We start from the raw sequence: 27,612 nt of genomic DNA, 5'->3' as shown, positions 1-27,612 counted from the left end.
TGATTCACTAATGACCTATGATTGACTAATGATCTTTGCAAGTCACTAATACCTACATTAGTCATTAATCGACTGTAGGTCATTAGTAAGTAACTAGTCTAAAATGGTTCTAGTTACTAACTAGTAGAGCTCGGAGTTGACTCGGATTTTGTATGAAAGAGGCGACTAAAGTCAACTTGACTCAATATAAAATTCAAGTTGATTACAAGTTCTACTAATTAAAAATAATGTCCATATCTATGTAACACATTAGTCAACTAAGTTGTCTACTCGGGATGGTATACCAAATGGGAAATGGCTAAATTTTAGATCCTTAATTTCTTATTTTCCGAGCGGCACAATGCATTGTGTTGTCCGGGATATTTATAGACCCAACCACTAAATTTTCTTGTTATCCTTCTCAACCCGAATCCGAGTGGACAAAGTTTAGTTAGTTACTTACTTAGTAACTGTAACAACAAATTGCGTTCCACCTGAATGTCTAGTTAGTGACTAGTTCTAACGGTCTTTTATCCACCCGATCTAAACCCAACATCAGACGTCACAAAATGACCGACCTCGACAAGAGAAAAAGAATAAACATAAATTTTATTTTTAATAGCACAAGCCAAGGATTAAGTCATATACCGTGGTCAGAATAAAATTAAATAAAAATATATGCATATGTAGATTGAAAAAATGTTAATGCGTTTGAGCTTTTTCATATTTCATACAAATGAAAAGAGATTCTTTGTATTCTGTTCAGATTTAAAATAAAATAATATTTAATATTAATCTCATGATATGTATGAAGGATTCATCACTTTATTAATAATAAAGTACACATATTGATATATGCGATTTTTGTACTGACAATAATTTTTAAGTAATAATGTGTAGAATTATACATGATATTAGATAAAAAAAAAAGATGATTCATTGACTGTATTCAAACCATAAATGTAGAATATTACATACATTAAAGTATAAAGAGCGATTGTAAATTTAGATCATCAAATTATTGATATTACAATTATTATATTTCAAAAAAGTTCTTTATTCTAAGCCATAAACATAAAAAAGACAAGATATATATTTGATGTTGGTTAAGAAGATAAGACATAACAAAAAATTGTTTTTTTCAGAGGAAATCTCACTAAATTGTTATTCGAAACGGTAATGAATATCTTTCTCGAAAATACCTAAAAATGAAAATAAAAAAACTTTTTTCTCTTCTGTGTACAAAAGGATGTTATTGTTCACAAAAAAAGGGTAAAGGCTTTTCCTCACTTTTTTTTTTCTTTTGCGGAATAAAGCTTTAAAAATCTAGATTTTAGTGAATCACATTTGTCGAATTCGAATTTGAGTGATTTTTAGAATTTGACGTAAAATTTAGTTTAAGATCGTGAGTTGAGAAAGTTTGCTGAATTGGAAGATGAACTAGCTGAATTAAGAGGAACTTTCTGAAGTTTATTAAAGCAGCTAAATCAATTGAATTTTGCTGAATAAGTTGAATTGAGTTGAGTTGACCAAATTTAGCTGAATTTTCTGAATTTTGCTAAATGAATTGAATTTTACTTAACATGCTGAATTCAACTGATTCCTACTGTAAAATTTGAGCTGAGTTGAGCTGATAAAATTCAGTAGAATTTGTTGAATTCCTTGAATTTTACTGAAGAAGTTGAATTGATCACATTGTTGCTGAACAAGCTAAATTGAACTTAATTGACTAAATTTAGCTGAATTTGCGAAATTCATTAAATTTTTGCATTGAATTTTGCATAAAATGAATTGAGTTTTCTGAACAAGCTGAATTTAGCTGAATTTTAAACAACAAGTCGAATTGAGTTGAATTTTATTAAATTAATCAAATTTAACTGAATCAGCTAAATTTGTCAAATTTTGTAACAATTGTTGAAATTTTCTTAAAAAGCTGAATTGATCATAATTAACCTAATTTGCTGAATAAGCCAAATTCTGCTAAACAAATTAAATTGAGCTGAATTTACTAAATTCAGTTGAATTAAGCTAAATTAATGAAATTCAGTTTAATTTGTTGAATTGTATTAAATTCGTTGAATTTTGATAAACCAAGTGAATTTGCCAAAACTACTGAATTTGACTAAATTACAAAAATTAGCTTCAACTAATCCGAATTAACTGTTTCCAATTCAGCATTCAAATCTCACTCACACCAATATTAATCCTACCATTAAGCACAAAGCTCACAAAACTCAAATTCGAATTTCATTATCATTAAAAATGTAAAATCAAACTCAGAAAAACCTTTAAAAAAAGTGGAAAAAAGTCTTGCCTTTAAATCAATTTCAATGAAAGCCTTCAAATCAAATCAAAGATATCAAAAATCAAATGTTCAAAAATTATCTGAAAAAAGGGGCTCATCAATTGAATTTTGATGGTGTTTCTTAAAAAAAATTCATGTTCATTTTCTCCGACTTCAATATTTGCACAGCAAAAGAATATTTAACTTCATATTTTTTCTTTTCGTAAATAAAATGTAAATATCCCAATTTTTTCCTCTTCATTCCGTGACACACACGCGTGTATGTATTTGAAAAATATCAAATAAAATAAAATGGATATCAAGATTATTTGAAATGTGAGAATCAAGATGAGAAGTTCATCTCTTGTGATTTCTGTCTGCCTATATACACAATGAAAATTTAACATTTCTCATTTCACACGAACTAAAACACGTGGCAAAGTTCACACCAGAGTTGCAAAATAGGCACCTGCGACAGGCAAAATCAGTACAAATTCTTGATAATTTGTATGGTTTTTCTTACAAATCCATACAAATTATCGAGAAATTGTATGGTTTTTGTCTGTTCCAATAGCAAAACAGGCACCTGTGACAGGCAAAAACCGTGCAAATTCTCAATAATTTATATGGTTTTTCTTACAAATTATCAAGAAATTGTATAGTTTTTCCCCGTTCCATGTGACTCTTTTGCAACTCTGATTCCCACAAAAATGTCATACTCATGTCAGACACTTTTTGTGGTAAGGAACTGAAAGAAGAGATCTTATCCTCATAAAAATGAGTTTTTGATTCATTTCAATGTCAGTGATTGTGTTTAAATATGCTTTAACGTGAATAACATCGTTACTGTTGTCAAGTCGATGGCAGATTTAGACTGATGACTCTTCCGGAGGGGAAGTGCTCATAAATTTGAAATTGGGAATGGAGGAGTGTGTAGGCATGAAAATCATTTATTAATTCAAAAATTTTTTAAAGTTCAACGACAAGAAATTGAGGAGAGAACCTCAAGGCTGTCTCAATTTCAATCAATTGTTCACAATGACACCCACCTGCAGTCACAGAATGAGCATTAAAAACGAAAATGAAGGAAATTTACACGTTTTACACGGTCGGAAATAATAAAGCTCTTGTTGTTATAGCTTAAAGCATTAAAGTAATTTATATCATGTATCATTAGAGACTCTCATCAATTTTCAATTAAGAATTATCAGATAGAACATGTCTTGATATCTTTGATTCACACTTTTATCTGTTTTGAAATACACAATTGTATTCGCATGAAGGCAGCAAAAGCAAACGAGAAAAAAACTCATTATTAAGTTGATCGTACACGTGAAGTAAGGAAGTAGAAGAGAAAGATATAGAAAGGAGAAAGTTTAAATAAGCTTTCAAAGTTAATTCCGAGTGGCACATTTGGGAATAATATTTCTGCTTCAGTTTGTGGGGTTTCGCATGCAAGACGATGGTAAATTATGGTTGAACTTTCAGTGAATTAATCATGTCTTTGAGTTAGGGGTGAGTTGATCATTAAGTACAAAATTGCTGGATTTTGGGCAAAAATTGAGGTAAAATTAGCGATTTTGTACTTTTTGTAAGATATACTGACTTTAGTGATTTTTTTGAATGGATAACCTTGAAAAAGAATATAGGTTAGGGTAGATTAGAGGAAAAACAGAGTTACATCCACCCTAAAGTCAGTGAAATAATCATGTTAGAGGTTATGTCTTTAAATTGATAAATAAATTCACCATTAAGTACAAAATTGCTGGTTTTCGAGTAAAATTGGCGATTTTGTAACTTTTTTGAGGTTGGACCGGCATTTTGAAGGAGTTAGGAGCTTCAGGATGGATAATCATTAAATATATTGTAGGTTAGGGTAGAATAGTGGTAAAATAGAGTTGCATCCACCATAAAGTTCAACATTAAGTGCAAAATTGCTAGATTTTGGGTAAAATTAGATTTAAAATTGGCGATTTTGTTACTTTTTGGGAGGTGAACTGACTTAAGAGACACTTTTGGATGGACAATCTTGAAATAGGAGTAAGATTAGAGTAGACTATATATGAAGAAGAGGTACAATCATCCTAAAATCAATCGAATTGCACCATTAAGTACAAAATTGCTGAATTTTGATCTAAAATTGAGGTAAAATTGGCGATTTTGTTACTTTTTGAGGTTAAAATGGCATTTTGAAGGATCTAGAAACTTCTAAATAGATAATCATTGAGTATAGTGTAGGTTGGGGTAGATCAGAGGAATACATATGCTTTAACAGAAGTAAATCCACCCTAAATTCAAAATACAACTCAATTCACTTACTTTCAACCTAAAATTACACAAAAACCTCAATCAACAATCCCAACATTCCCCATGTACCGCTCGGATATGTTCTCGAAACAATAAAAGAAAGAAGTAGGAAGGAAGCAAGTAACATTATCAGCAAGTGTGAATATCATAAAAATTTAATTTAATTCCTTTTCCTCTTTCTTTTTTATTTCTCAAAAAAATTATAAACTATTAAATGTTATGACTTGACATGATGGAAGTAAAATTGTGATGATACAGAAAATAACACAAAAAAAAATAAGAAAAAAATTATAACAAAAATATTTTTTTCCCCTTTGGATGATGGAGATAGACAAAAACAGCTTATTAGATTTAGCTCAAAGCAAAAAAATAAAATAAAAAAAAACGTTAACAACTTCTAAAATGACATGAAAAAGTTATGAAATGGATAAAAAAGCTCTATTTAGAAGAATAAAAACAAAAATATTTATCTTGACTGTAAAATAAAAAAAGTTTTTCATTTATTTCAATTGCTTTACACCAGAGTTGGAAAACAGGCATCTGTGACAGACGGAAACCGTACAATTTCTTGATTATTTGTGTAATTTTTCTTTCAAAACTATACAAATTATCAAGAAATAATTTAAGGACAGGTAAAAACCGTACAATTTCTTGATAATTTGTATGGATTTGTAAGAAAAACCATACAAATTACCAAGAATTTGTACGGTTTTTTGCCTGTCACAAGTGCCATTTTTGCAACTCTGCTTTACACATTTTTGGACGGAGTCGAATTTATTTATGAGAATCGAATAAAAGAACTAAGTGCTAATCTATACTCAGAGAATGCTTGCTTTGGGTTTGTTTCCTTTCACTCACGTAATAGTAAATGAAGTTTTGAAGGAAAAAAAGGTCATGGATGTTTCTATGGTGTTAAATAACTGGAAGATTGAATTCTGAAGTAAGTAATCTCATATCAAATTGTTTGTTGTGAATGGAACAGACATAGTTCTTCGTTGTATTGCGGATGAAATTGATGAATATTGGACGTGATGGTTTAGAAACAAACCAACGATGATCTTGTTATGTGCTTTTCTTTTGTGCAGAGATGCTGAGTTATGTCTCTTTGGATGGTGATTTTCATGGATAGACAAGGAAGTATTGACGAAATTCGAGATTTGATTGACGAAATTTGTTGAGATTTTGACTAATTTAGAGCAAAGATTTTGTTTCGATTTGCGATATCATGCCGACATACTCCAGGCACACTTGAATCACTATTATTTTCTTAGTCAGCGAAAAAGCAGCAGTGGCATAATGGTTAGAGTTTTGGCCTCCTGGCTCGGACCCCCTGGACAACCCGGGCTCGATCCCAGGGAAAACCTAATCGGATTCGGGTGCCTTTTCGTTGTTTTTAGTCACATCAACTCGGTTTGTGTATTCGCGGTATGTCCAGCGAAGTATCTAATTAAGACAGTATTCTTAGAACTGAAGACGAAAAGCTCTGAAGCTCAGTTTCACTATGTTGGCTGATGTTGACCCATTTTTACAGAGGTAAATGCGGTTTGACGTATTGTGCCGCACGGGTTGATTATGCATGTACAGCCTACGTCGTCGTTAAGGAATCTCCTACTTGAAGATCCATTTATTACTCAAAACCTCGGTTTCCACTTCCATGAACAATTCCATCGGCAAGGATTCATTGTGCATAGCAAATTTAATAACTTCAGATTCTTAGAATCACCATTTCATTAGTAAGTCTTCAGATCCAATATTGAAACTCCATCAGAAAATATCTCATTTGCCTTTAGCAACACATAATCTCCCTGTTTATGTGTAGGATATTGTGTCACATTCTAAGAAAACTTACGGTCAAGGCCATGACCTTTTATAATATTCATCTATTTTACTGTTGCTAAATCCAATTATGCAATTTCTTTATAGCTCCAAAGACTTCTTATCCAATAAATCTAGAATGTCTTCTTTTGTAATAACATGAATTGTGTCTTATTCCATTAAATAATCCTACAGCTGCACATAAAAACCTCAAAATTCTCTGAGCATCTATACAAAACAACATAAACTTAAACTTATACTGTAATTCAAAATAAAATTTTCTTTTGGAATGTACACTTTGAGATTCACAATCAATTCCTCTTGTTTTGTTGTTAGTAGCTTTCAACATTTAAAGTATAATGGCGATAACGACGGAATGAATAGAATGATTGAGTCAATTAATGATGCGAAGAGAATTAAAAGTTTATGACTGAAGGAATTTCATTATTAGCATAAGTAACAAGGTACTCGTGACAAGTTTAATTGATGTCTTTAGATTGAGCGCATGATTGCACGAATCCTCTGCGCAATAACATTCCTCCCAGTACACACCGTTCTCATAGACTCCCCAATTACATACACCTGTTACTCCTGTGTCGGCGACTGATGCACATCGTCTTATTACTTGACGCCATCGTCCGTCCCCTGGAAATGTGAAGAAATTTGGATTAGATATTGATAAATTATTAATATTTGAGGATTGAGAACTGCTGGATGTTAGAGATCATGGTCATGGATCTTAGCATTTGCTAATATTGCATGCCTTACTTCAAACCAAACATCATCTAATCTTGACACACATTATACTCACAAATAAATCCACGAGGACCCTGCTGCACAACCTTCATGCAGAAAGATCCAGGCATATGTGACTCATCACTGTTACATTCAATTGGTATATTTTGTGTCTTATTAAATCTTTCGTAAGCACCGCAATTGTCGACACCTTTTGGATCTGTTTGTGATGAGCACTGATAACATCGAATTGAGAATACTGGAAATGGAATTAATGAATTTGTTGTTATTGGGAGTGGTCGAAGTTGCTGTAATTATGAATCTTTTGTTTTTTTGAAGCACATGAAGCCTTACCTGATGAGATTGATATTGAAAATATGAAAGCTACTAAAAGGCACTTGTTATCCATATTGATATTAATTATTAGACGACAATATCACTTAAAAATTAAACATAAAACATAAAATAAACTAGAGATTATTGTAAATACTTCGAAAAAGCTCAATATTCGAATTTCGAAAAGTCGTTGTGGATGTGTTCATAAAATTCTTATTTCATCTCATTTGCAGTTCCATTTGTTTACCCTCAAGTCTGTGTAATAAATCCAATAGGAGACATCTCAAGTACACTTGTTGGTCGAATTGTGCATTTCGGTGTATTCTAATTAGAAAAATAACGACAATTTCCAATAAAATTGTTTAATTCCTTTAAGGTAAGTACTGATGGATATATAATTGAGAAAGTCATCAGACTGTCGGACGATGGGAATGCCGTATTTGTCGTGCAAATTATGATGATTATTTTTAGATCACTACTGAATGAAAATTGCAAAGAAAATAGATTTTAAGTCAAGGACTTAATGGAGTTCCAAGGGCTGAAAAATTGAATGAAATTGTGCATTGTCATCTAGTTAAAAATATTAAATTTTTTATTTATCAAAAAAATCCTTAAAACTTCTACTTTTCGTTCAGATACTTTGGAAAACATTTTCTTAGGGTTCGAACAGAACAGTAGGCCTGCAGACCCCAAGGGACAAAAATACGTAAAAACTAGTTAAAGGAAAGTCAATTTTGAGCGACAATATTGATGAAGGCTCCGTTAAACCTCTTTTATCAATACCAAATTGAAACCGGCTTAAGTTTGGCTGCCATATGGAAGCCGGTTAAGTTTGGCAGCCATTTAGAAGCCGCTTATGTGTGGCAGCCATATGGATGCTATTTGGTATCATTAAAAAAGTGGATTCTTAATAGCTCCTTTTCAGAGCCTTCTTCATTTGTGTCTCTCGGGAATGTCTAGTTAATTATTAATTCTAACGGTTTTTTGTCCATTCAGGGACAAAAAGCTCCAGCCTGCAGCCTTAGACGAGCTATTAGTTGAAAGCTGCAGCCCTGTACATTTAAATTGCAGGCCTACCATTCTTGCCTGAACCCCTTCTTTATCTTATCATTCAAATATACAAAAATAAAAAATTATGTATGATCCTGGACGGATAGTTTGAGACTCATTGTCAACATATGTCAATGTTAAGTAGACCTAATCTTATTCTATACTATTGATTGTGAGTAGAATGTTGGAATTTACTTCTTTGGGGTTGAATCCTTCACGAATACTTTCATTTTCGATAATTTTCAATGCTACTAAATTTGATGGAAGCTGAAGAAGCTTACTTAATCAAAAATTTGTTAATTATAGGATACTATAGCCATTGATACTTTGGAATGTACTTTAAGAGGTAGAATCACTTGAAATTCTCACGATAAAAATACTCTAGAATGACTTCAACCCCAATGCTTAATCTAAAGGCACTAAAAATTATTCTAAACTTCCTCAATAAATCTAAACAAATACTCTACGAGCTATAAGTGAGAATATCAGCATGACTGCAACATAAATGAACTTTCCGTTAACAATACCAGCACTATTGCATCCATCCTTGCTATTACATGTACAGTATTCCATAAAAATATTGTATGTTCCTGTCCTCATGAGGCAAAATCTTTCATCTCCTTCAATACCTGGCTCACCCATCCATGCACATGATCGGAAATATCTCCATTCACCATGAACCTTTTGACGAATTTTTCTACACATTGTTGCTCTTACACCTGGTAAATGTTCCTTTGGTTCCACTTGTCGACAATCGGTGATCGATAGTGTGCTGTTGTCAAATGGATCGGCACATTTTGGATCCGAATCACTACGGCATTCCCAACATTTTATTGATAATACTGAAATTTCAAATATTTTAATTTAATTGCATTTTTGTTCCTTAAAATTCCAGTTCTTTTAATGCTTGGAAGAATTTTAACAAGTGTCAATAAACAAAATTTATTTTTACCTGTTTGTGCTGCAAATACAAGTAATATTACGGCAACAATAACAAGGTGAGTCTTATTCATAATTTTAAGGCACTTTAAGGTATTGCGGACGGATGAATTGAAGATGCGTTCCTTAAAATAATTTAAATTATATGCACTGATCTGTCACACCTATATTTTCGAAAAATAATAATAATATTCAATTGTGTTGGTGGAATTTGGTCATCTCGGTAATTTCGAATATTTCACCCACACAATGAAACGAAGAAAGCTTTTTAAATTTGAATTTTTGAGCTTTTTTAACGGTCAAAATTGAATTTTTAATGAAAATTGTCTGCAACAGTTGTTCTGACCCTTAACAATAGAACTAATTTTGTAATTCAAGACTTTCTTTTATTAAATTTGATGAATAAAATCTCAATATGTCCACTTATGCTGAAAATATCAAATTACCTAATTTATTTCAATTAAAATTCATAAATCTTCTGTTTTGTTCAATTCTTTATTTAGTTCTTTAATCCAATTAAGCAAGATTTTTTTCGTATTTTTTATTTTCATTTATTTTTCTTTACAATAAATTAAAATTAATGCTTAATGACGTCAAATGTTTCACTGATTGTTTTCACCATCTTTTTTTTTCATCGATTTGATTTATTTACAAAAAGGAAAGGAAGTTAAAAATTTGTTTTTTCATATTTTGATTTTTGGGGGTGGGAATTGGAAATTTTTAATGCAGCACGTGGTATTTCATAGATTTATAATTTATTTGATTTGTTTGATGTATCGGTGAATCATTTGGATAGCTGACAAAATTAATATTAAGGTTTATATCTAGATGCTTCAACTTGATTTGAATTTTGAACATTTTGATACTGGTCATGAAGTGTACAACAAGTCCGAATAGCACAAATCGGTTAATCGATCAATGATTCGGCCACAGCTAAGTGTGACTCTGAATTGGTGCCGGATTCGGAACAAATCTCAGCTAAACGTGACATTTTGAGACTAAAGTCACACCGATTTTGCACCTAATTATAATCTAATAACCGACTTGTGCTATTTTGATCGAATTCACGACTGTTCTATGGGATCCTTCACTTTACGTTTGTTGTTTACATTAAATACGTTCGATTTTCCGGAAGTTGGAAAAGTCTACAATTTTGTAACAGCATAAATAAAAGAAGAATTGTATGAGCATTTTGCAACAAGGAGCTAAGAGCGAGAAGTGTCTAAAAACTCATAATTTTCCGAAACGTAAATCATAAATGAACGATGTTTTTGACACTTTCAGTGACTGATTGCCTGTTTCATGTCTCATGTGCCACTGAGGCTTTTCAACTCTCAAAATGACTCTATTCCCTGATGTTAATCAATTATTCAATGTTCTTGACCCATGTAACATCCAATTAAAATTATGAATTTAAGAATTACAATTAAACAATCCAATAATTGGGTGGATTGACCGATGTTTTTGAGAATTCAAATTCCACAAAATTCTTGACATGCCAGGTTCAAATGTCAAAGAGTTGAAGCACCTTGATTACTATTATGCTTACTAATAACTATTATTCTCTGTGTTGCGTTAATTATGTGCAATTTTATTATAATCTGATTCGTTGATTTGATTTTGGAGAAGCATTTTACACTTTTGGTTTGATAGCTTTTGCTGTGTGCTGAATTTATTGAAAAATTAAAGCATTTTCACACTTTATATGCTTAAATTCATCAACAGATATGATTTATTACTGAGATTTTTATGCTAATTTCGATTTTTAAAGGATTTAATTCCGCGACAATGTGCAATCAAGTTCTACAATTAAGAACATTTTAATATTAAATGAAAAAGGGACGATTTTAAAATACTAATTTTTAATAAATTTAATACAGAACTCGAAGTCGACTTGAATAATTTATGGAATAGACTAGACTTTTCCATACAAAATCTGAGTCGACTAAGAGTTCTGATTTATCCTATGCCAGAAATTTATCCTTATTTATAGTTAGAACAATTTGAAATGTGATTAGTTTTGGATTTAATTTTGAATTTATACTTGAGAGGGTTGGAGGGAAATTTTTGATTTGTTTTAGAATTTTCATTGATTTATTTTCAAATTTTCATCAAATATATTCAAAATTCTTACAATTGGCATGTCTACCCCTAATCCAGAGCCCTATAAGACATCATAACCTCTAACAATACCCATCAATTATTGAGATTCACTTCAAAACACTCAAACTTTTTACCTAATTTTTTGTTTTATTCAGACATTAAGCAGTAGTTCATGGAAGTTTACAAAAAGTTTTCTTTATGCACACAAATGGGAGTGAAAATTTTTTCCTGCAACTCCCAACTTCGACTTTAAAGTTTTTTCGAAAAAAGGAAAGAAAAGTTTCGTTAAAATTACATCAATCTGCTATAGCATAAGTTATAAATTTTTTCATATTTCTTAAATATATTAAAACTTTCTTACATGACTTCTTGCACTTTGAATTATAATTATAAATTTCCTGTTATTTTTAAAAAAGGCATCTGTGTGAGTTTCATTAAGATTATTATTATTATTATTGTATGTCATTAAAGTATAGATTTTGAATTAAATAGAAATTTTTATGGTGTAAAGAGATTTTTTTTTTTTCGTAAATTTAAGAAAATTTTCATTTTAGGGGGAAATTGTTTGGAATTTTCTTTTGAAAATTTGAAATCAAAATTTGAAAAGTTAAAGATTTGAAATCAAAATTTGAAAAATTCAATATTTGAATTCAAAATTTGAAAAATTAAGATTTGAAGTCAAAATTTAAAAAATTTAAGATTTGAAATCAAAATTTGAAAAATTGAAGATTTGAAATCAAAAATTAAAAGATTTAAGATTTGAAATCAAAATTTGGAAAATTTAAGATTTGAAATCAAAATTCAAAAATTTAAAAAATTTAAAACTTAAAATCAAAATTTGAAACATTTAAGATTTGAAATCAAGTTTTAAAAAATTCAAAAAAATGTCAAAAGAATTTAAAATTTCTTCAAAAATATCCAAAAAGATTTCCCCCCACCCGGAAAATTTCACAATATTTTTTTAATTTTTTATCTTTGTCAAAGTTTATTGAAAGAGAAATTTTTTTTATCGATTTTCGCCTAAAAACGTTGTCTTTTACTTAGCAACAATCTTCATCATTTTTCACAAATTTTTTTTTGTTCCTCATCATCACGCCAAAAAACTTGACAGCAAGGAAAACAAGAAGAAGAAATTAAAGAGAAGAAAATACAGACTATTTTCCTCACTTTATTTTACAATTTTTTAATATTTTTTAATTTTTTTTTCATTACAAAATATTTATAAAGCTAAGATGAAAGCGAAAATTGCTGGTATAAGGGCAAGCACTGTTGCGGCAGTGAATTTTGTTGCACTATTACATCCATCATGACCGCATGTTTCACAAAATTCTGTTTTAATATATGATGGTGTTGTTGTTCTCATACAACTATCTGGTGGAGCATTAATGTCTTCCCAGGAACAGGATCGTGAGATGACAACCTTATCGTTAACTGTGGGAATAGAAAGAATTGGGATTTTGAGGTTAATTATTGGAATTTTAGTCGTTTTTAGAGTTGAGTGACTTGTTTTGTTTACTTTAAGAGTTAATCGGTGTGAATTTTTGAATAAAAATTCAGGTTTTGGCAGGAAAATGCCAGATTAAGCAACTTATCGCATGATTGCTGATGGGAAACTAAACAACATCATTATTGACTATTAGAAATTTACAAAATCCATCAATATCAATCAAAAAGTAAACAGACAACCTATCATATACTATAATCTTCATCATGTCCACTTATATCAATGACAGACAAGTCAATTTTCCGCAGAATCATTTCATAAAATGCATGAAAAATCAGATGAATATATTTAAAATATTAAATCACGATTAAGTCTTTAATTATATGTTATTAAGCTATTGCATTCGAGGAGCACTGTGTGAAAAAGAGCTATAATTAAAGAAATGCCGTAATTAAGTGTTGAAAAAATTTCTAGAATAATAAAATATCTATTCTGATGTCAGTTGAAAGCCTGAGAAATTTATAACACATTTTTTTATTAAATCATTCTCATCACTAGATCAAATGAAACAAGAACAGAATTGATTTCAATCAAAATTCTTTCATTTCATAATATTTCTTCAATTATCTATTGATATTTAATCAATTCATTTTTATGTAACTGATTGCTTGATTGCATTTTTTACATCGATCAATTTATAGTTTTTAATGCAAGTTATGGTAGGGGGAAATTGATGATAGTGTTGGTTCTCTGAGTTAGATAGGATAATGTTGATAAGGCAGCAAAAAAATAAAAGTGGTAAGAGCGTCGGACTACCGAATTTGGGTTCGATCCTGGCTCAACTTTTGGTTAATCTAGACCAGTAATGTTTAACTTTTTATTTTTTTCGCGACACACCTTGATGGTAAGGCTTCTCGAGACCAAGACCGAAACTGCCCGGGAAGTCTCGGACTCGGTATTTGGAACTCTTAATTGGTGGTAAGCCGTGGACGAAACCACAACTGTTGTAGAAGAAATTTTTAATGCTCCGTCAATGCTCTTTTGTTAACTAAAAGCTGCCTCTGTTCATGTGACTATCAAATAGAAAATGTTGTCTCTATTTGACATCCATATGGATAGAGCCGGTTTTAATTTGCATTGTACTGAAGCGCCTCTATTTAGCAGCCGTAAGAATAGAGGTGGCTTCGATTGCTATGCTACACCAAGTGGATAGAAGTTTCTTAAAATTGGCGGTACTAAGAAAGGTTTGAGGGAGCCCTATAAGCTCCATTGCAAAGCATGGAGAGATTATTTCCAGAACAAAAAACTATTAAGGTCAGCGGAAATCTAGAAAATTCCAGTTTTTCCGCCAAAAAATGTCTAACATGTGACTAGTTATTCATACAAGGTTTTCTCTAAATTTGACCTTGCTATACGCTGGAAATTTTTAATTCATTTCTACTAATAATTGAGAACTTTTTTTTAAGAACAATAGAATCATTATGTCTTGCTCATTACATGAGTATATGATATAATCTACAAAAACAGTGATGAAAACAGCATGACTCATGAAAAATGTCTATAAAGATAAAATTAACAAGGCTCATTAAGTGCAGTTTGTTAATAAATTAAGGATGGAAAATTTCTCATCGTAATTAATTTAAAAATTTTCCGTCCAAGATTTTCACGGTTTTGTCCTTTCCCATTCTCATTAATATTCAATTCATGCCTTTCTTGCCTTCATGATTCACATAAAAATAAGCTTGGAAAATTGAATAAATTAAAAATTATAAATTTCTTGATTGTCAAGACTTGTATAGTCTATAGTAAACAAGAATACAAAGCCATTTATTTGTCTAAATCGTTTTATGAATGAAACTGAAAAAGGTCAAAATTGTGAGGTCAATTAAACTCTTCCTTCAGTATGACAAATATTTGCTAAACCTTAATTTATCATCGATTAAAATAAATTGAAGAATTTTTCTGCATTTTTTAATATTTTTCACATGATTCATTTGAATTTGTAGGTTATTGGGTTGCTATTAAGTAATAGATTAAGTAATACTTTTAGATCTTGAAGAATACTTCAAATTTAAGTCACTCAAATCACTCAAATCTGCAAATCAAATATATACTCACTTAATTGCTTCATCTTTTTACAAACTGGACGGGATGATGAAGATCCATATTGACCATATGGTGATTGGCCTGTTGCTGGGAAACTACAATCTACATATGCCCATCGACGTTGCTGTTTTGGTGATTGTAAAAAATTTAATTAGATTAGTTATTTTTATAAAAAGATTTATGAACCAGACATGAAAAGTTGGAGGTGATTTTATTGAATTTTTGAGCATTTTCTGTGGATATTCATCATGAGTGAAAGAATTTTGAATGTTTTGGGTGAAAATTTGGACATTAATTGATAAAAGTTCAAAAATACTTCAAAAATTCAACTTTTCAATGTCTGGAACTTTGTTGTAACAATTTTACAATATTTAGTGTTAATCAGGATAAATATCATCAATTGTTGATAAAATATTGAAGATTACAATTCAGATTAGCAGAAAAAATTAAAATTATAATTCAAAAATACATATAATACAGTAAATATCTTGAGTTTAGGCCTTATTCGTCTTATTTTAGCGACAAACTCAAGTTATCCTTCCAAACTTCATCAACAAACTAAAATCATTTAGTTTAATTCGATCTCTGGATAATTCGAAGACTAATATTATACAATTTTCATCTTAATTCAGTTAAAGCGCAATCTAAGTTATGACATCTATTGATTATTTTTGATCTACACTCATACTATGGACTAATATTTTATATAATTTCGAGCAACTTTTCATCATTCCAAATTCATTTGTTAGAAAGACATTCCTAAATATCACAACTAAAAAAAATATATTGAACCCTTTTACATACAGTATCAGTATTGTTTTTGCTTTGCCAATGAACCCCTAATTTACTGGAAATGGACTGTCGGAACACGACTTAATTGTAATTTTAATGATTATTATTGAAATAAATTAGTTTTACCTGATCATTTATAATTGATGGATCGAAAGGATCATCACAAAATGCTGATGTGGAGGCATCTGATGAGCATCGCCAACATTTGAGTGCTTCAGCTGTGGATTAAATGAAATGGTCAAAATTCTCAGAATATCAGAATCAGATTCATAAATATTAATAAAAATAATAAAAGCCAATTGGAATTGTTTGAAAATCTATAAAATATTCAATTTAAGAACAAAATTGGCCAATTTTATAAAATTTAAAGTTAAAAATTTGAAATTCAAAAATTATTTTAGCTTGAATTTAAAGTTTTAAAGACCTTGTTTAGACAAATCAATCATATTCTACTCAAAATATCAACCTTGATTTGACTTCTCACACATTTTTAATTGATGACTTCTGTCAACTAAATTATTAACGTAAAAATATAATCTTGAATAAAATATCAAAATAAATTAATCGCTAATTGAGTCGATTACTTTAATCCTCGAATATGTAAAATTTAATAAACGACAAACTAGATACAAGGTGTGTAGGTTGATTCAAATGAATATAAACAAGAAGTTTCAAAGACTTGATTAATGTTTATATTAATAGAAAATATTTAAATCTACAAATTTTATAGGATATAACCTATAAATAAGTTCACCATATGATTTTGGCAAGTTTTCATGTGCTTGACTGTAAAAATAAGTCTGTATTTATTATAAACAACAGTGTACACGACACATCAATCAGGCCAGTGAACTCAAGGAAGTGAATTTTTCCTCATTAGATATTCAATCGATTATTGATAATAATGATAATGCATTATTAAGTTACTATAAGTTCAAATTATGCGGTATTATATAGGCGTGTCTGCAAACATATGCGTAAGATTTCCTTATTTTGATAGACTCTATCATTCCGTTTTATTATGATTATAATAAGTGGTTGATTATTGTGTGGTTTTATGGGTAAATTTGAGTCGATAGTTTTAATATGTGTGATATATGAATGGGCATTTACAAATTTGAATTTAATGATTTTTCGATATGTTCTAGTTATAAAACTGGTTTTTGGTGCTATTAGGGTATTCTACTTATCTAACTTAGAGTCGTCTTATTATAACTATAGGGTAGTTAATATGAAGGGTTACAGAAATATAAAGGATGAGGTCCAATACGTGCAATTCCAAATAGCACCTCATACCCAATTTCCTATCTTCGACCTTCTCGTCCGGGTTCTAAAGACATGTCTAGATGTCTTGCTGGCAACCCCAATTCCAGGCTAGATTATGTTTACCTTCCATTTAACCCTCTTTTTCCCCTATCTGGATACGCCCCTATTTCATACTATTCTAGAATTAAGATGATCCAGTAGGGATGATTATGATAAAACCTTCAAAAACATGATCCAGTTTAAACTAATCAAACATTCATCAACAAAATTCATTAAAACTATATTTTCACACCTCAAAAAGTTCCCATCGAATATTCTTAACGGATCACGTAGTAAGTCTCACCAAATATCCAAAAACAAACATGTCCAGATAAAAATCAAAATTAAATTTACATACTAACTTATACAAATCGATTAGTAGCACACGAACAAAATTTTTCGTCCACGTTCTTCTTCGTTTTATTGCCAAAATAAAAGAAAACATATGAATGGCTCCATGTGGAGTCTTCTTATTCGAAAATTTTCTTTATTTATGTATTTTTAGAAACTTTTTTAGATTAAAAACAAACTCAAGCAGATGATTATATTTTGCAAAATGTAACCCATTAAATGTGTACATAAGATGTCCACTTGATGTAAATAATTAAGGAGGTTATTTAAGTTTAGTTCTGATGTGGTTAAATTAAAGAAAGTTGAAATGGGAAATTGTGAGAATAAATGGAACAAGATTAAGACTGCAAATACTTAAAACCTGAAGTATCGCGTTGATTTTTGAAGTTTTGCGCTAATTTTTGAAATGAAGCTTTAGACTTTTAAGGTTAAGCGTCAATTTTGGAATATTGAGTGTAATTATTTTGAAGCAAAGCTTCAATGTTAATCATCAATCTTTGAATATACAGTTTTCAAAGCTTAAAGCAATTATTTTAAAGCTGAGCGTCATTTTTTTCCTCGAAAAACAATTAAAAATCACAAATTTCCAAATCTAGAGCTTCAAAAAAATCATTCCATTATGAAATTCTACAGTTCAAATCAATCCATAATTTATTCATATTTCCATGACCATTCGACACTCCCAAAAGTAGCCCTTTTTCTAAAACAAAGCCGCGTCCAATATTTTCAACTATCATCAAAATTAATGAGAATGTCTCTATCTCATTGCCATTTCTTGTAAGCCATTAATAAAACTGTTCCTTTAAATATCTCTATTTTTCATCTAAATACATTTATCATCAGTGTGTAATATAAATATTCGTTAAAGGGTCGAACGTCATTAATGAAATAAGTCATAAGTGAAAAATGATATGATTTGGTGATTTTAAATATTTATTGCGATAAACAAGTAGTAAAATGAATCGTTATAACTATTTTACAGTTTTACATTCTATGTAACTCTTCATTTTGATGACCGCCGACTGATTTTTAATTCAAATGCCCTTCAGGAGCTCAAATAATTTCTCTCATAAAAAAGATTTTTGAAAATCAAAGTCAAAAAAATCATAAAATGTTCATAAAACACAGATGATCGCTTTACTGCTAGGAATATATCCACTTCTAAATCGAATTAGTTTATGGCAACGCGATGAATTTGTTTCTAATTTTTGGATGTTTTTATTGACATGTATCGACCTACACGTAAGTTAAAATTGATGTAGTTCAGCTTGTTTTAATGTAAAACTAATGAAAATAGACTGAATGCTGAGGATTCTTTAGATTTAGGTGAGTAGCCTATTTACAACCTATTTACTTAAGCTGGTCAAGCTACAGTATCACAAAAATGCAACATTTTCTTCAAAATTTCAAACTATTGAAAGTAAAAGTTAATAAATTTACTTTACAGATGCGCATAAATTGAAGGCACACTCTTTAATGAAATAATTGAAAAGCAACTTAAAATAAGAAAATTTCATCTTAATAAATTACTTCCCTATGCTTTATTTTCTATGATGAAAGAAAAATGATCAAGTCAATGAACGCGGAGTGCGTTGAAAAGAAAAGAAAATCAAACCTAACCTCAATGAATGTCAATAAAAAGTCTTCTTTTTGCTTCTAAAACGAGTGATCGTATTTAAATTTTTGTGGTGACGTAAAATAGACAAAACAGAGAAGCGCAATGTTTATTTGTAATTTTGAAAAATTACAATGTTCAACACAATAAACGTGCTATGTATGTCAATTAATTTTCAAGTTGCGACAACTGAAAGCCAAATCTGACGACTAGAAAATAATTTACAATTTATTTTATTAAAATTAATTTTTAATTCTACATGAAAAGCATTTTAGCTTCCTACAATACGATGATCGTGTAGTGATATCATCTACGGGTTGTTAATTATTGTAAATTGTTGAATGTTAACTCATTCATTGTCTAAGTGCACTTAGAATAGTTTTGTTAAGAAAAAATATGAATACGCTACATATGAATATAATAATTGATATTCTGAGTGTGATGAGGAATAATGAATAATATTGTGATACGATCGACGTTGTATGAGTAACAAGAGATAGAAATTAGTTAATTAAGACATGTAAAATGCTTAAAATAGAAGGAAACAATAGATTTAGCTTTGAAAAGATTCAATTGGAATTTTTAATTCAAATTTTGAACTTAAATTTTAATTTAACGGATTTTAAGTTTCAAAATTTGAATTTACTGAGGTTCAAAATTCCAAAATTTAGCGGTTTTTAAATTGATAACTCAAAAATTGAACTTGTTGGAATAATTGTAAAATTTTAGTTCCTAATGACATGTTGATACATTTCATCATCAGCCTTATAAAAACAGTATTCAATTATCGACACAAAAAACGTGAATATTGACATAAATAACAAAAACATTTGCTTTTAGTTCCTATAAATAGCACAAAGAATATTTTCAATGTCATAATCTTAATTGCAGTCAATTTCAATTTAGAGAAATTTACAGAATCTCTTGCCAATTATCTCATCTCGTCGTCGTTTTTAAAAGAAATTTTCAATTCACACTTATTTACTGACTCCCTTTTTCATCTTGCTGCCATGAGTCGCGCTATGGAAACTTTAAACTGCGAGAAATGACGCAACAATGTTCAGGTGTAAAAAACTGACTAAATTATGCTGACCAGAACTGTGTGACTTTATAATGTGTTTACTCGATCCATCGGCAGTTCATTTGTGTATTGGCACACGTGAAATGTCGTCATTATTCAAGCAGATGATTTTTTGGCTTCAATAATTTGGATACAATTTACAATTTTGAAACATTAAACGTTTCGTCTGTTTTTTAATGAAAAATAACACATTTAAATGCGTGTAGGAGATGTGCGTAGACATGATCGCTTGCCACTAGCGAATGTCAAATTGATTTTTGAATTTTTGATGTTTTTATTTCAGATTTGGATGTTATGTTTTCAATACAGAGTAGTAGTTAGGCATTTTTACATTATTGTTGCCTAATCAGTCACTACTGAATTGATTTAGTAATCTAATCCATTACTTATGTAAGCTAATTGTTACTTTAATTTTAATTTCTGCTAGTTCCAACACAACAAAACACACAAAAACATTTGCTGACAGAATTTTCTCATGACTTAACAGGCGATTAAATGACTCGTGACTTTTTGCTGTCGACGAATTGAGATTTTTTTCTCTACAATATATGCTTACTTCCCTAGAGTATCACATATTCACTGTCATGGGTGTCATTATTTGAATTTTTGCTGCCTTTAAGTGTGTATGAAATGTGAAGTTCATGAAGAATGAGATTCAAGATCGAGGTATAAGGGAGTTTCTTTGGATGAGTTGAATTTTTGAAAAAGAGCTTTTATAATCCAAGGTTATTTCAATTTTAGTAATAAAATATGTTTTCATTAAGATTTCTCCTAATTTCATGTTTTCATAGCATTATTTAACTTTAAACAGTCATCTGTCATTAATTCTTGCTAAATTATTAGTTTTTTAACATTAAAATGCTAAATAAAGACGAAAATTTGAGTTTTTTTGAAAATTTCATTTGGTATTTTTCTGCACGGATTAGGAAAAAAAAGCTCAAAAATAACTCGATCACCAAAATTTATTTTCGAAGAATCGAAATATCTCTTTAATTAATGAATAATGGCCAGAACTAAGAGCATAAAATGATAGATTTAAGAATGCTTTATCATTTGGTACCAGTCATTAAACTGTAGCATTTCTAGTTTTGTCTATTTTTCGATTCTTCGGATGAAAAAAATAGCAAATTCCGATTTTGGTGATCGAGTTATTGACCGAAGAATCGAAATAACTTAATTAATACAGCGTTTCAGTATCCACAACTGAAAGAATATGATAGTTTTTGGCCTAATGAATTAGTTAAAATAATAATATGAAGCACTTTAGTGTAAATATTTTCCAAAAAATCGATTCTTCGGTAAAATTTTTCAAAAAATCATCCAAAGAAACTCCCATAAGAGAATATGTGATGACTTTGAAAAGCTAAGCTTTTTATGTAGTCATTGTTGTCAAATATTCTTTAGTGCCCTTTTTTGCTTATTCGTCCAAACCTTTATTGAACGATTGGCTGGTTTTTCTCTTGTCTGTGAAGAGACAATTCCGAAATACTCACGTTTTATTGATTTTGTTCCTTTAAAATACTAAATTGGGTTGACTTTGATCATTTCTTGTTTACTTTACGACATTTTGAATTGAAATGAAATTTATAACGGAAGAACTTAATCCAAAGCCAATCATGTCACTATTAAAGTAATTAAAATTTCAATTTACATCCGATTTATAAACCAATTTGTTATTAATTACACTGATTTAAAGTTCATACTGTATGATTTCTCATAAATTAAATCAAACGTTACAAAAATAATCAAAGATAACTCTGATTAAAAATTTTGATGGTAAGTAATTTTCGTATGGAAACAAAAAATGATTTTTTTTTGTTAATTTCCGTGATGACTGATCCGACCAATTTAAATTAATTAAAGTGATCAATGACTATTGAATGGTAAGTTGTGGTGTAATTAATTAAAATGCACAATTAAAGTATTTGTAACGGATTAATTTTTGAATCAAAATTAAAGCGTCGCGTTCAGTGAAAAAAATTGAAGGTTATCAAAAAAAGGTGAAAGTGCAAGAGTGAAAATAATTTAATTAAACGATAAAAAGACATTATAACAAGCATAAAGATGCTTGACGAGATCATACGAAAGATTTCGCCCTTATGGCATTCGAAGGGTGTTAGAACAACGTCGTTTATCTTCAAATTAGTTACAAAATATACAGTGAACATGTTTATCGTTTTCACAATATTAATAAGTGGAAGACATCTCTTTGGGTAAGTTAATGTATTTAGTATAAAAATAACTAAAGGTAATTATAATAATCACATTGCAGACATCCAATACAATGCTTTTCATCAGACAAAGTCTGGTTAGCAGCTATGGATCTAAGTTGCTGGATTGATGGAGTGTTTCTGGATGAAAAATTAATTGACAAGGAAATTGGAAAAGAAGTAGTTCGTTATGGCGTTGGATCACCATCATCGTATAAAGGAGAATCCAAATATTTAACATATGGATTTTATCAATGGATTGTGCCTTTATTGTTATTTCAAACATTGTGCTTGTTCATTCCAAGAGCTATTTGGCATATGTATGAGAAAGGAACAATGTCGAAGATTCTAGATAAGACATGTAAATATGGATATTTATAAATTATTTAATCAATCTAAGATTTAATTTATTCCAGATGCTCCCGTATTCACAGATGATTGGGATAAGCAACGTAAACAGTTGGTTGCTTATATTAAGGACATTAAATTGAAGTATCATCGAGACTATGCAATGAAATATCTATTTTGTGAGTTCCTAACTATTATCGTCATTGTTATTAATATGCTGCTACTGAATACCGTCATCAGGGACTTCTTCAGTGTTTACCAACCAGCTGTATCATCATTTTTTGCTGCCAACTATACACAATTTAATCGTAATTCTGCATATCTATTTCCAATACAAGCAAAATGTAAATTTGATGCTTATGGACCATCAGGAGGTATTCAAACTATTGATGCTTTGTGCATTCTACCTCAAAATGTTATTAATGATAAGATCTTCGTCATCATTTACGTTTGGTTCATCTTGATACTGCTGTGCTCTATTTTTCATTTCATTTACTTGTGCATAGTTTTTTCATTTCAAAAATTACGCATTTTTCAAGTCGGTCGTATGCTTGAACGTGAAGTTACTATCCGTAAATGCAAGGATATTAGCAATAATGGTGATTTGGGACTTTGGTTTACATTGAGAATATTCCGGCATAATTTATCGCCAATCTGTTTTCAAAGTTTGTGCAATGATTTGGCACCGTTAACTAAGAAAAGTCGTTCATTTGATGAATACGACAATGAAAGCATTTATATGCGTGAATCAGCCTAGTGCTTTAAATCTATATTTTTTTCTTCTCTGTTAACTTTTGATATATTATTTTTGTATTATCATTGCAAAGAATGACAGAAGTTGTCATAAATATTGCATATCGATGCTAAATTAATTAAAATATGGTAAATAAGACATTTGTTATTAAAAATTGAAGAAACTTAATAAAAGGTACATCAGGGGTTATTTTTGTAAGGATATTTGTTTGAATGTAGGGATTTTTTAACGGTTTTGAAGTACTAGAATCTTGGAATAAAATTTAAATTTCATTTTGCCGTTATGAAAATTTTGAATTCAAAGTGACCGTTTGTAACATTTTATCCTCTACACATCAATCATTTTAATTAAAGCAACTAGTAAAACATTAATATATTATTTTTGGCAAAGAAAATACCGGAAAATCGCAAATCTAAAATTAGCATATAGAAGCATCAAATTAGAGCAACTTATTGAGGGATTAAATAAAAAGCAAAACTGAATTAGATCTGCAAAAAAATCCTTTGAAAATGTCTGTATCTTGAAAATATCATCTTCAATTTCACAGACTCAATGAGCACTTCTAATTTGAGTACAGAATCTCTTCGAATAAAAATTGAATGACGTACCGATTTATGGCATTCATTTATTAGACAAACTACTTGTACGTTAAGTTCTCATAAAATTTTGACAATGGCTCTTAAAACTGGTTATTCTATGTCATGTGACATAAACAGCTGAATTGTGAAATATACGCACATTTTGAGTCATTAAGAATAATTCAAGTTTTGCTGCTCGTTTTAGTGCTTTAATGCTCCTTTTTCTTTTTGTACAAGATTCTTGTGAAATTTTTAAAGTAAATAAGGTTGCTTGATGAGTATGAAAACATGTGTTTGCTCATTTAATCAGTCAACGTTTGCTCGCTTGAGACAGACAATGATTCTTTATGAAAATTTTAATTTTACAAGTCTGTAACTCATACATGATGCAAAATTATATCATGTTTACTTTTGAAATTCTCGCAAAGTTTACATTTCGCATAGATATTTAGAGATTCTAGATTAACGTAATTTTTATATTTGAATTTTTAGAACAAAAAAATTTAGTACTGAAAGCAAATTTTTGTGGTATTTTTGAAAACACGTGAAAATCAGTGAAAGTATAGAAAACTTTAAAAAAAAACTGGTAAATTGGTAGTAAATATACATTCCAAGATGCAAATATCAGCTAATTTCCATATATAAAACTCTGAATACAGAACTAAAAGTCACAAGTGATAAATATTTTGAAAATAATATAAAGAGTATGACAACACCGATTAAAATGTCAAGATTATCATCCATAAGTTCATGGATATAAGATGGTATGCATCAAACCAAAACGTCATTATAAAATTTTATTAATTAAAAGATTCACAGGTTTTCGAAAATATTCACTATATTAAGATTGAATACTTCAATCTTTGCATTTTGCGATAAACCAGCACGAAGGTCATGCTATACAAGACGCTTATTCGGGTCATTGCATTGTACTGCTCGGAAACCTGGAACTCTACACATCGAGTCATGAACCTGCTTAACGACATTCAGCTACTAAAAATCACAACAATCTGCTATTTTCCATTAATATCACGTTTGATTAATCATCAGCACAACATTAAAATTAATATAATGTCAATGTAAATGAGTTTAAATATTTTTCTCAAGGTTTGGGTTTTGAATAAACAGTTTTCATGTCTACTCAGTACAGAATGTAACGATAATGCTAATGAATTGACATAATTTCATTCACCTCAGTACATTTATTGATAAATCTGTCAAGTCAATTGATCTTGTCTCATAAATTATTAAATAAACTCTTAAACAATTTGCGATTCGACATGTTATTGAGATCTCTAGCTTTTTAATTTACATCTCACATACATGAAAAAGAGAGTGAGAGAAGCCGCAAGTTGTATATCATTACGTTATTAAAAAATGTCAGCTCGATGATGAAAATATCTTTGATTGCATAATGTAAACTTTTTTATAATAGATATACCTTGTCACATACTGTATTGACTTGCTGCTGCTGTGTCTCGAGATATTAAAAACAAATTATTCTTGATGACTCAACCGCAGTTAGATATTGTTGTGGATGTAAATTTGAATTATTCTATAATTGTGAATTACAATATTACATTTTAGAATTTACTGAGTAGATGAAGCTTATTTCTGTTATAATTGCTAAGGTATATTTAGGTGATGTCATCTTAGGAATGGGTTTGGGTAGACTGGGGTGTACTCTTGTTTGATGGATTCTAGGATAAGGCTACGAAAAAGAAGCAGCAGAGGGGTGGTAGATAGAGTGTCGGCCTATCGATCCCAGGGAAAGTCTAGTCGAATTTGGAAGCTTTTTCACTGTTTCAAGTCACACTAACTCGGGTTTTGTATCCGCGACACGCAAATTGTGGCTAGATACATTGCATTGATATATATTGGTTACATTGCCTGGACCATGCCACTGTATAGAGTTGGCAGTTCGTCTAATCGTGCTATTTGGACAACTACATCAAATGCATTGCACCGGAATGATGACTAATTCATATCTAATGAATATTTCTAAATATATAAATAACAAACTAACGAGACGAGCGAGTTTCAAGGTTGCTGAATTTGTTTCTTTTTCAATTTTAATATAAACAACAAAATTAAATTTTGCGGTATGATGCGATTCTCAGCGCGAATAAATTGCACTTAAAATGATCAGAACAAACAACCACGCTTGAGTTCATCATAATTGGAACAAAAGCATCCATTACCCCATATTTTGCGGTTGAATTTTAAAAATGTTTGATAATTTTTTTTGTGTTAAAATACATAAAAAGAATGTAAAAAGAGCTATTCAGTATTCATATCATGATCCACACTTTAAAAGAATGATGGAATTCCGAAAACAAAACAAAGAAAATACGTATAGTAAAGCATTGAGTGAGTGAGTTCCACAAAAAAAGCGTGTGTGTCACACCTTAATTCATAACTTCATAATCATAAAAATGGACTATTAAACGGCATTAGCAACGATTTTTTTATGTTGAAATATTAATGCAGGCAAAGTAAACATGAGAAAAAGAAGCGCGGCAATTGGAAAAATTCTCGGAATTTTTATATTCAATTTCCGTAAACATAAAGATTTCCTCAAGAATCAACAATTAATCAATATTATTTCTGCTCTTGATTCTTTGTTTTCATCCACAAAGTCACATCTGGCATTTCCATAAGACGTTTGTTTAATGACAAAATCAAAATAAACAAATTCTACGTCTTGAATCTCGTATTTCCCACTTAAATGCTGTTTATTTCTAGTATCTCATGAATATATTCATTCAAGCACTTACTAATTATTTAAGCAAAGTGATCAATATCGATCATGTCATTTGAATACAATATTAGATTTTCATTAGTTTATATTTAGCGCATATTTTTAACACATAAGTGTTAATATTTAAACAATGCGTTCAATAATCCATAAATTAATTCTCAATATTATTTTATTAAGCAATATTTGCTATTTTATGGATACTCTACAAATGGAATTTGAAGTTTGAAACTCGGAACTTGATGATGAACAACACGGAGTTAGATGTAAATATCGGGAAGTATTTTAGTATTTGATATAATAAAATTTAAATATTTTCACGTAGATTTTATAAATTACACATTTTAAGCCGTGACGAATAGATTACTAAATATTGAGTATTACGTGAGAATTCATCAAACAAAGGATTGAATTGGAATTTATTGATGAATTTAGATATGATTTTGCAATGATTTCTGTAACTATTGCTGAAAGCCATAAGCTATTGCAAGGGGCTAGTCTTAAACTTGGATATAGCAAAGTTGACTCTTGCTTTTGAGTCGTGACTCAAAAACCAAGAAAGACTTGGATTCCAATGTTGTTCTACCAACTCTTGGGTAGAACAGTTTCGGATATTGTCCACTCCTTAGCTTAGACTGTGTTTTTAACAGGGTTAAGTTTTTCATGATTTAATAGGCAGAGGCTCCTACTAGAGATGGTTCTGGCAACTGACAAGCGGTAAC

The 27,612-nt window shown here is 30.0% G+C and overlaps 5 protein-coding genes across 6 annotated transcripts in view; 2 read left to right on the top strand and 3 right to left on the bottom strand.

Moving 5' to 3' along the window:
• Nucleotides 1-5,035: 5,035 nt before the first annotated feature.
• LOC139090918 (UPAR/Ly6 domain-containing protein crok) lies at nucleotides 5,036-7,618 on the bottom strand. Its single transcript, XM_070640804.1, has 3 exons — nucleotides 7,475-7,618; nucleotides 7,197-7,379; nucleotides 5,036-7,030 (listed from the first exon to the last, which is right to left on the bottom strand). The coding sequence occupies exons 1-3, from the start codon at nucleotides 7,527-7,529 to the stop codon at nucleotides 6,810-6,812; spliced, it is 459 nt and encodes a 152-aa protein (XP_070496905.1). The 5' UTR covers nucleotides 7,530-7,618; the 3' UTR covers nucleotides 5,036-6,809.
• A 76-nt stretch (nucleotides 7,619-7,694) lies between these two features.
• Nucleotides 7,695-27,612, top strand: part of LOC139090911 (glyoxylate reductase/hydroxypyruvate reductase-like) — a 44,411-nt gene continuing 24,493 nt past the window's right edge. The window contains exons 1-2 of the mRNA XM_070640794.1: nucleotides 7,695-7,832; nucleotides 9,402-9,504. Coding sequence (XP_070496895.1) covers nucleotides 9,410-9,504 — 95 coding nt within the window. The 5' untranslated portion in view covers nucleotides 7,695-7,832; nucleotides 9,402-9,409. The remainder of the gene's footprint in view (nucleotides 7,833-9,401; nucleotides 9,505-27,612) is intronic.
• crok (crooked) lies at nucleotides 8,026-9,622 on the bottom strand. The gene is made up of 2 exons (XM_070640805.1): nucleotides 9,459-9,622; nucleotides 8,026-9,348 (listed from the first exon to the last, which is right to left on the bottom strand). The coding sequence occupies exons 1-2, from the start codon at nucleotides 9,517-9,519 to the stop codon at nucleotides 8,957-8,959; spliced, it is 453 nt and encodes a 150-aa protein (XP_070496906.1). The 5' UTR covers nucleotides 9,520-9,622; the 3' UTR covers nucleotides 8,026-8,956.
• The window catches only part of LOC139090916 (UPAR/Ly6 domain-containing protein twit-like), a 32,380-nt gene continuing 14,689 nt past the window's right edge, over nucleotides 9,922-27,612 (bottom strand). The window contains exons 2-5 of one of the 2 annotated variants that reach the window (XM_070640800.1): nucleotides 16,017-16,108; nucleotides 15,903-15,956; nucleotides 15,111-15,222; nucleotides 9,922-12,979 (exon numbers count right to left, since the gene is read on the bottom strand). In XM_070640800.1, the coding sequence (XP_070496901.1) occupies nucleotides 12,768-12,979; nucleotides 15,111-15,222; nucleotides 15,903-15,956; nucleotides 16,017-16,108 (470 nt within the window). In that variant the 3' untranslated portion in view covers nucleotides 9,922-12,767. The remainder of the gene's footprint in view (nucleotides 12,980-15,110; nucleotides 15,223-15,902; nucleotides 15,957-16,016; nucleotides 16,109-27,612) is intronic. The other variant, XM_070640802.1, reaches the window with a different exon arrangement.
• On the top strand, nucleotides 22,216-23,752 carry LOC139090910 (innexin inx4-like). Its single transcript, XM_070640793.1, has 3 exons — nucleotides 22,216-22,455; nucleotides 22,515-22,813; nucleotides 22,869-23,752. Exons 1-3 carry the CDS (start codon nucleotides 22,307-22,309, stop codon nucleotides 23,555-23,557), a joined length of 1,137 nt encoding a protein of 378 aa, XP_070496894.1. The 5' UTR covers nucleotides 22,216-22,306; the 3' UTR covers nucleotides 23,558-23,752.

The sequence above is a fragment of the Chironomus tepperi genome, unplaced genomic scaffold (assembly GCF_022539635.2).
Source record: "Chironomus tepperi strain 1889 unplaced genomic scaffold, CSIRO-AGI_Ctep_v1 contig_223, whole genome shotgun sequence".
NCBI classification, from domain to species: domain Eukaryota; kingdom Metazoa; phylum Arthropoda; class Insecta; order Diptera; family Chironomidae; genus Chironomus; species Chironomus tepperi.
The sequence above is the reverse complement of the archived record's forward strand: the minus strand, read 5'-3'. Positions and strand labels throughout refer to the sequence as shown.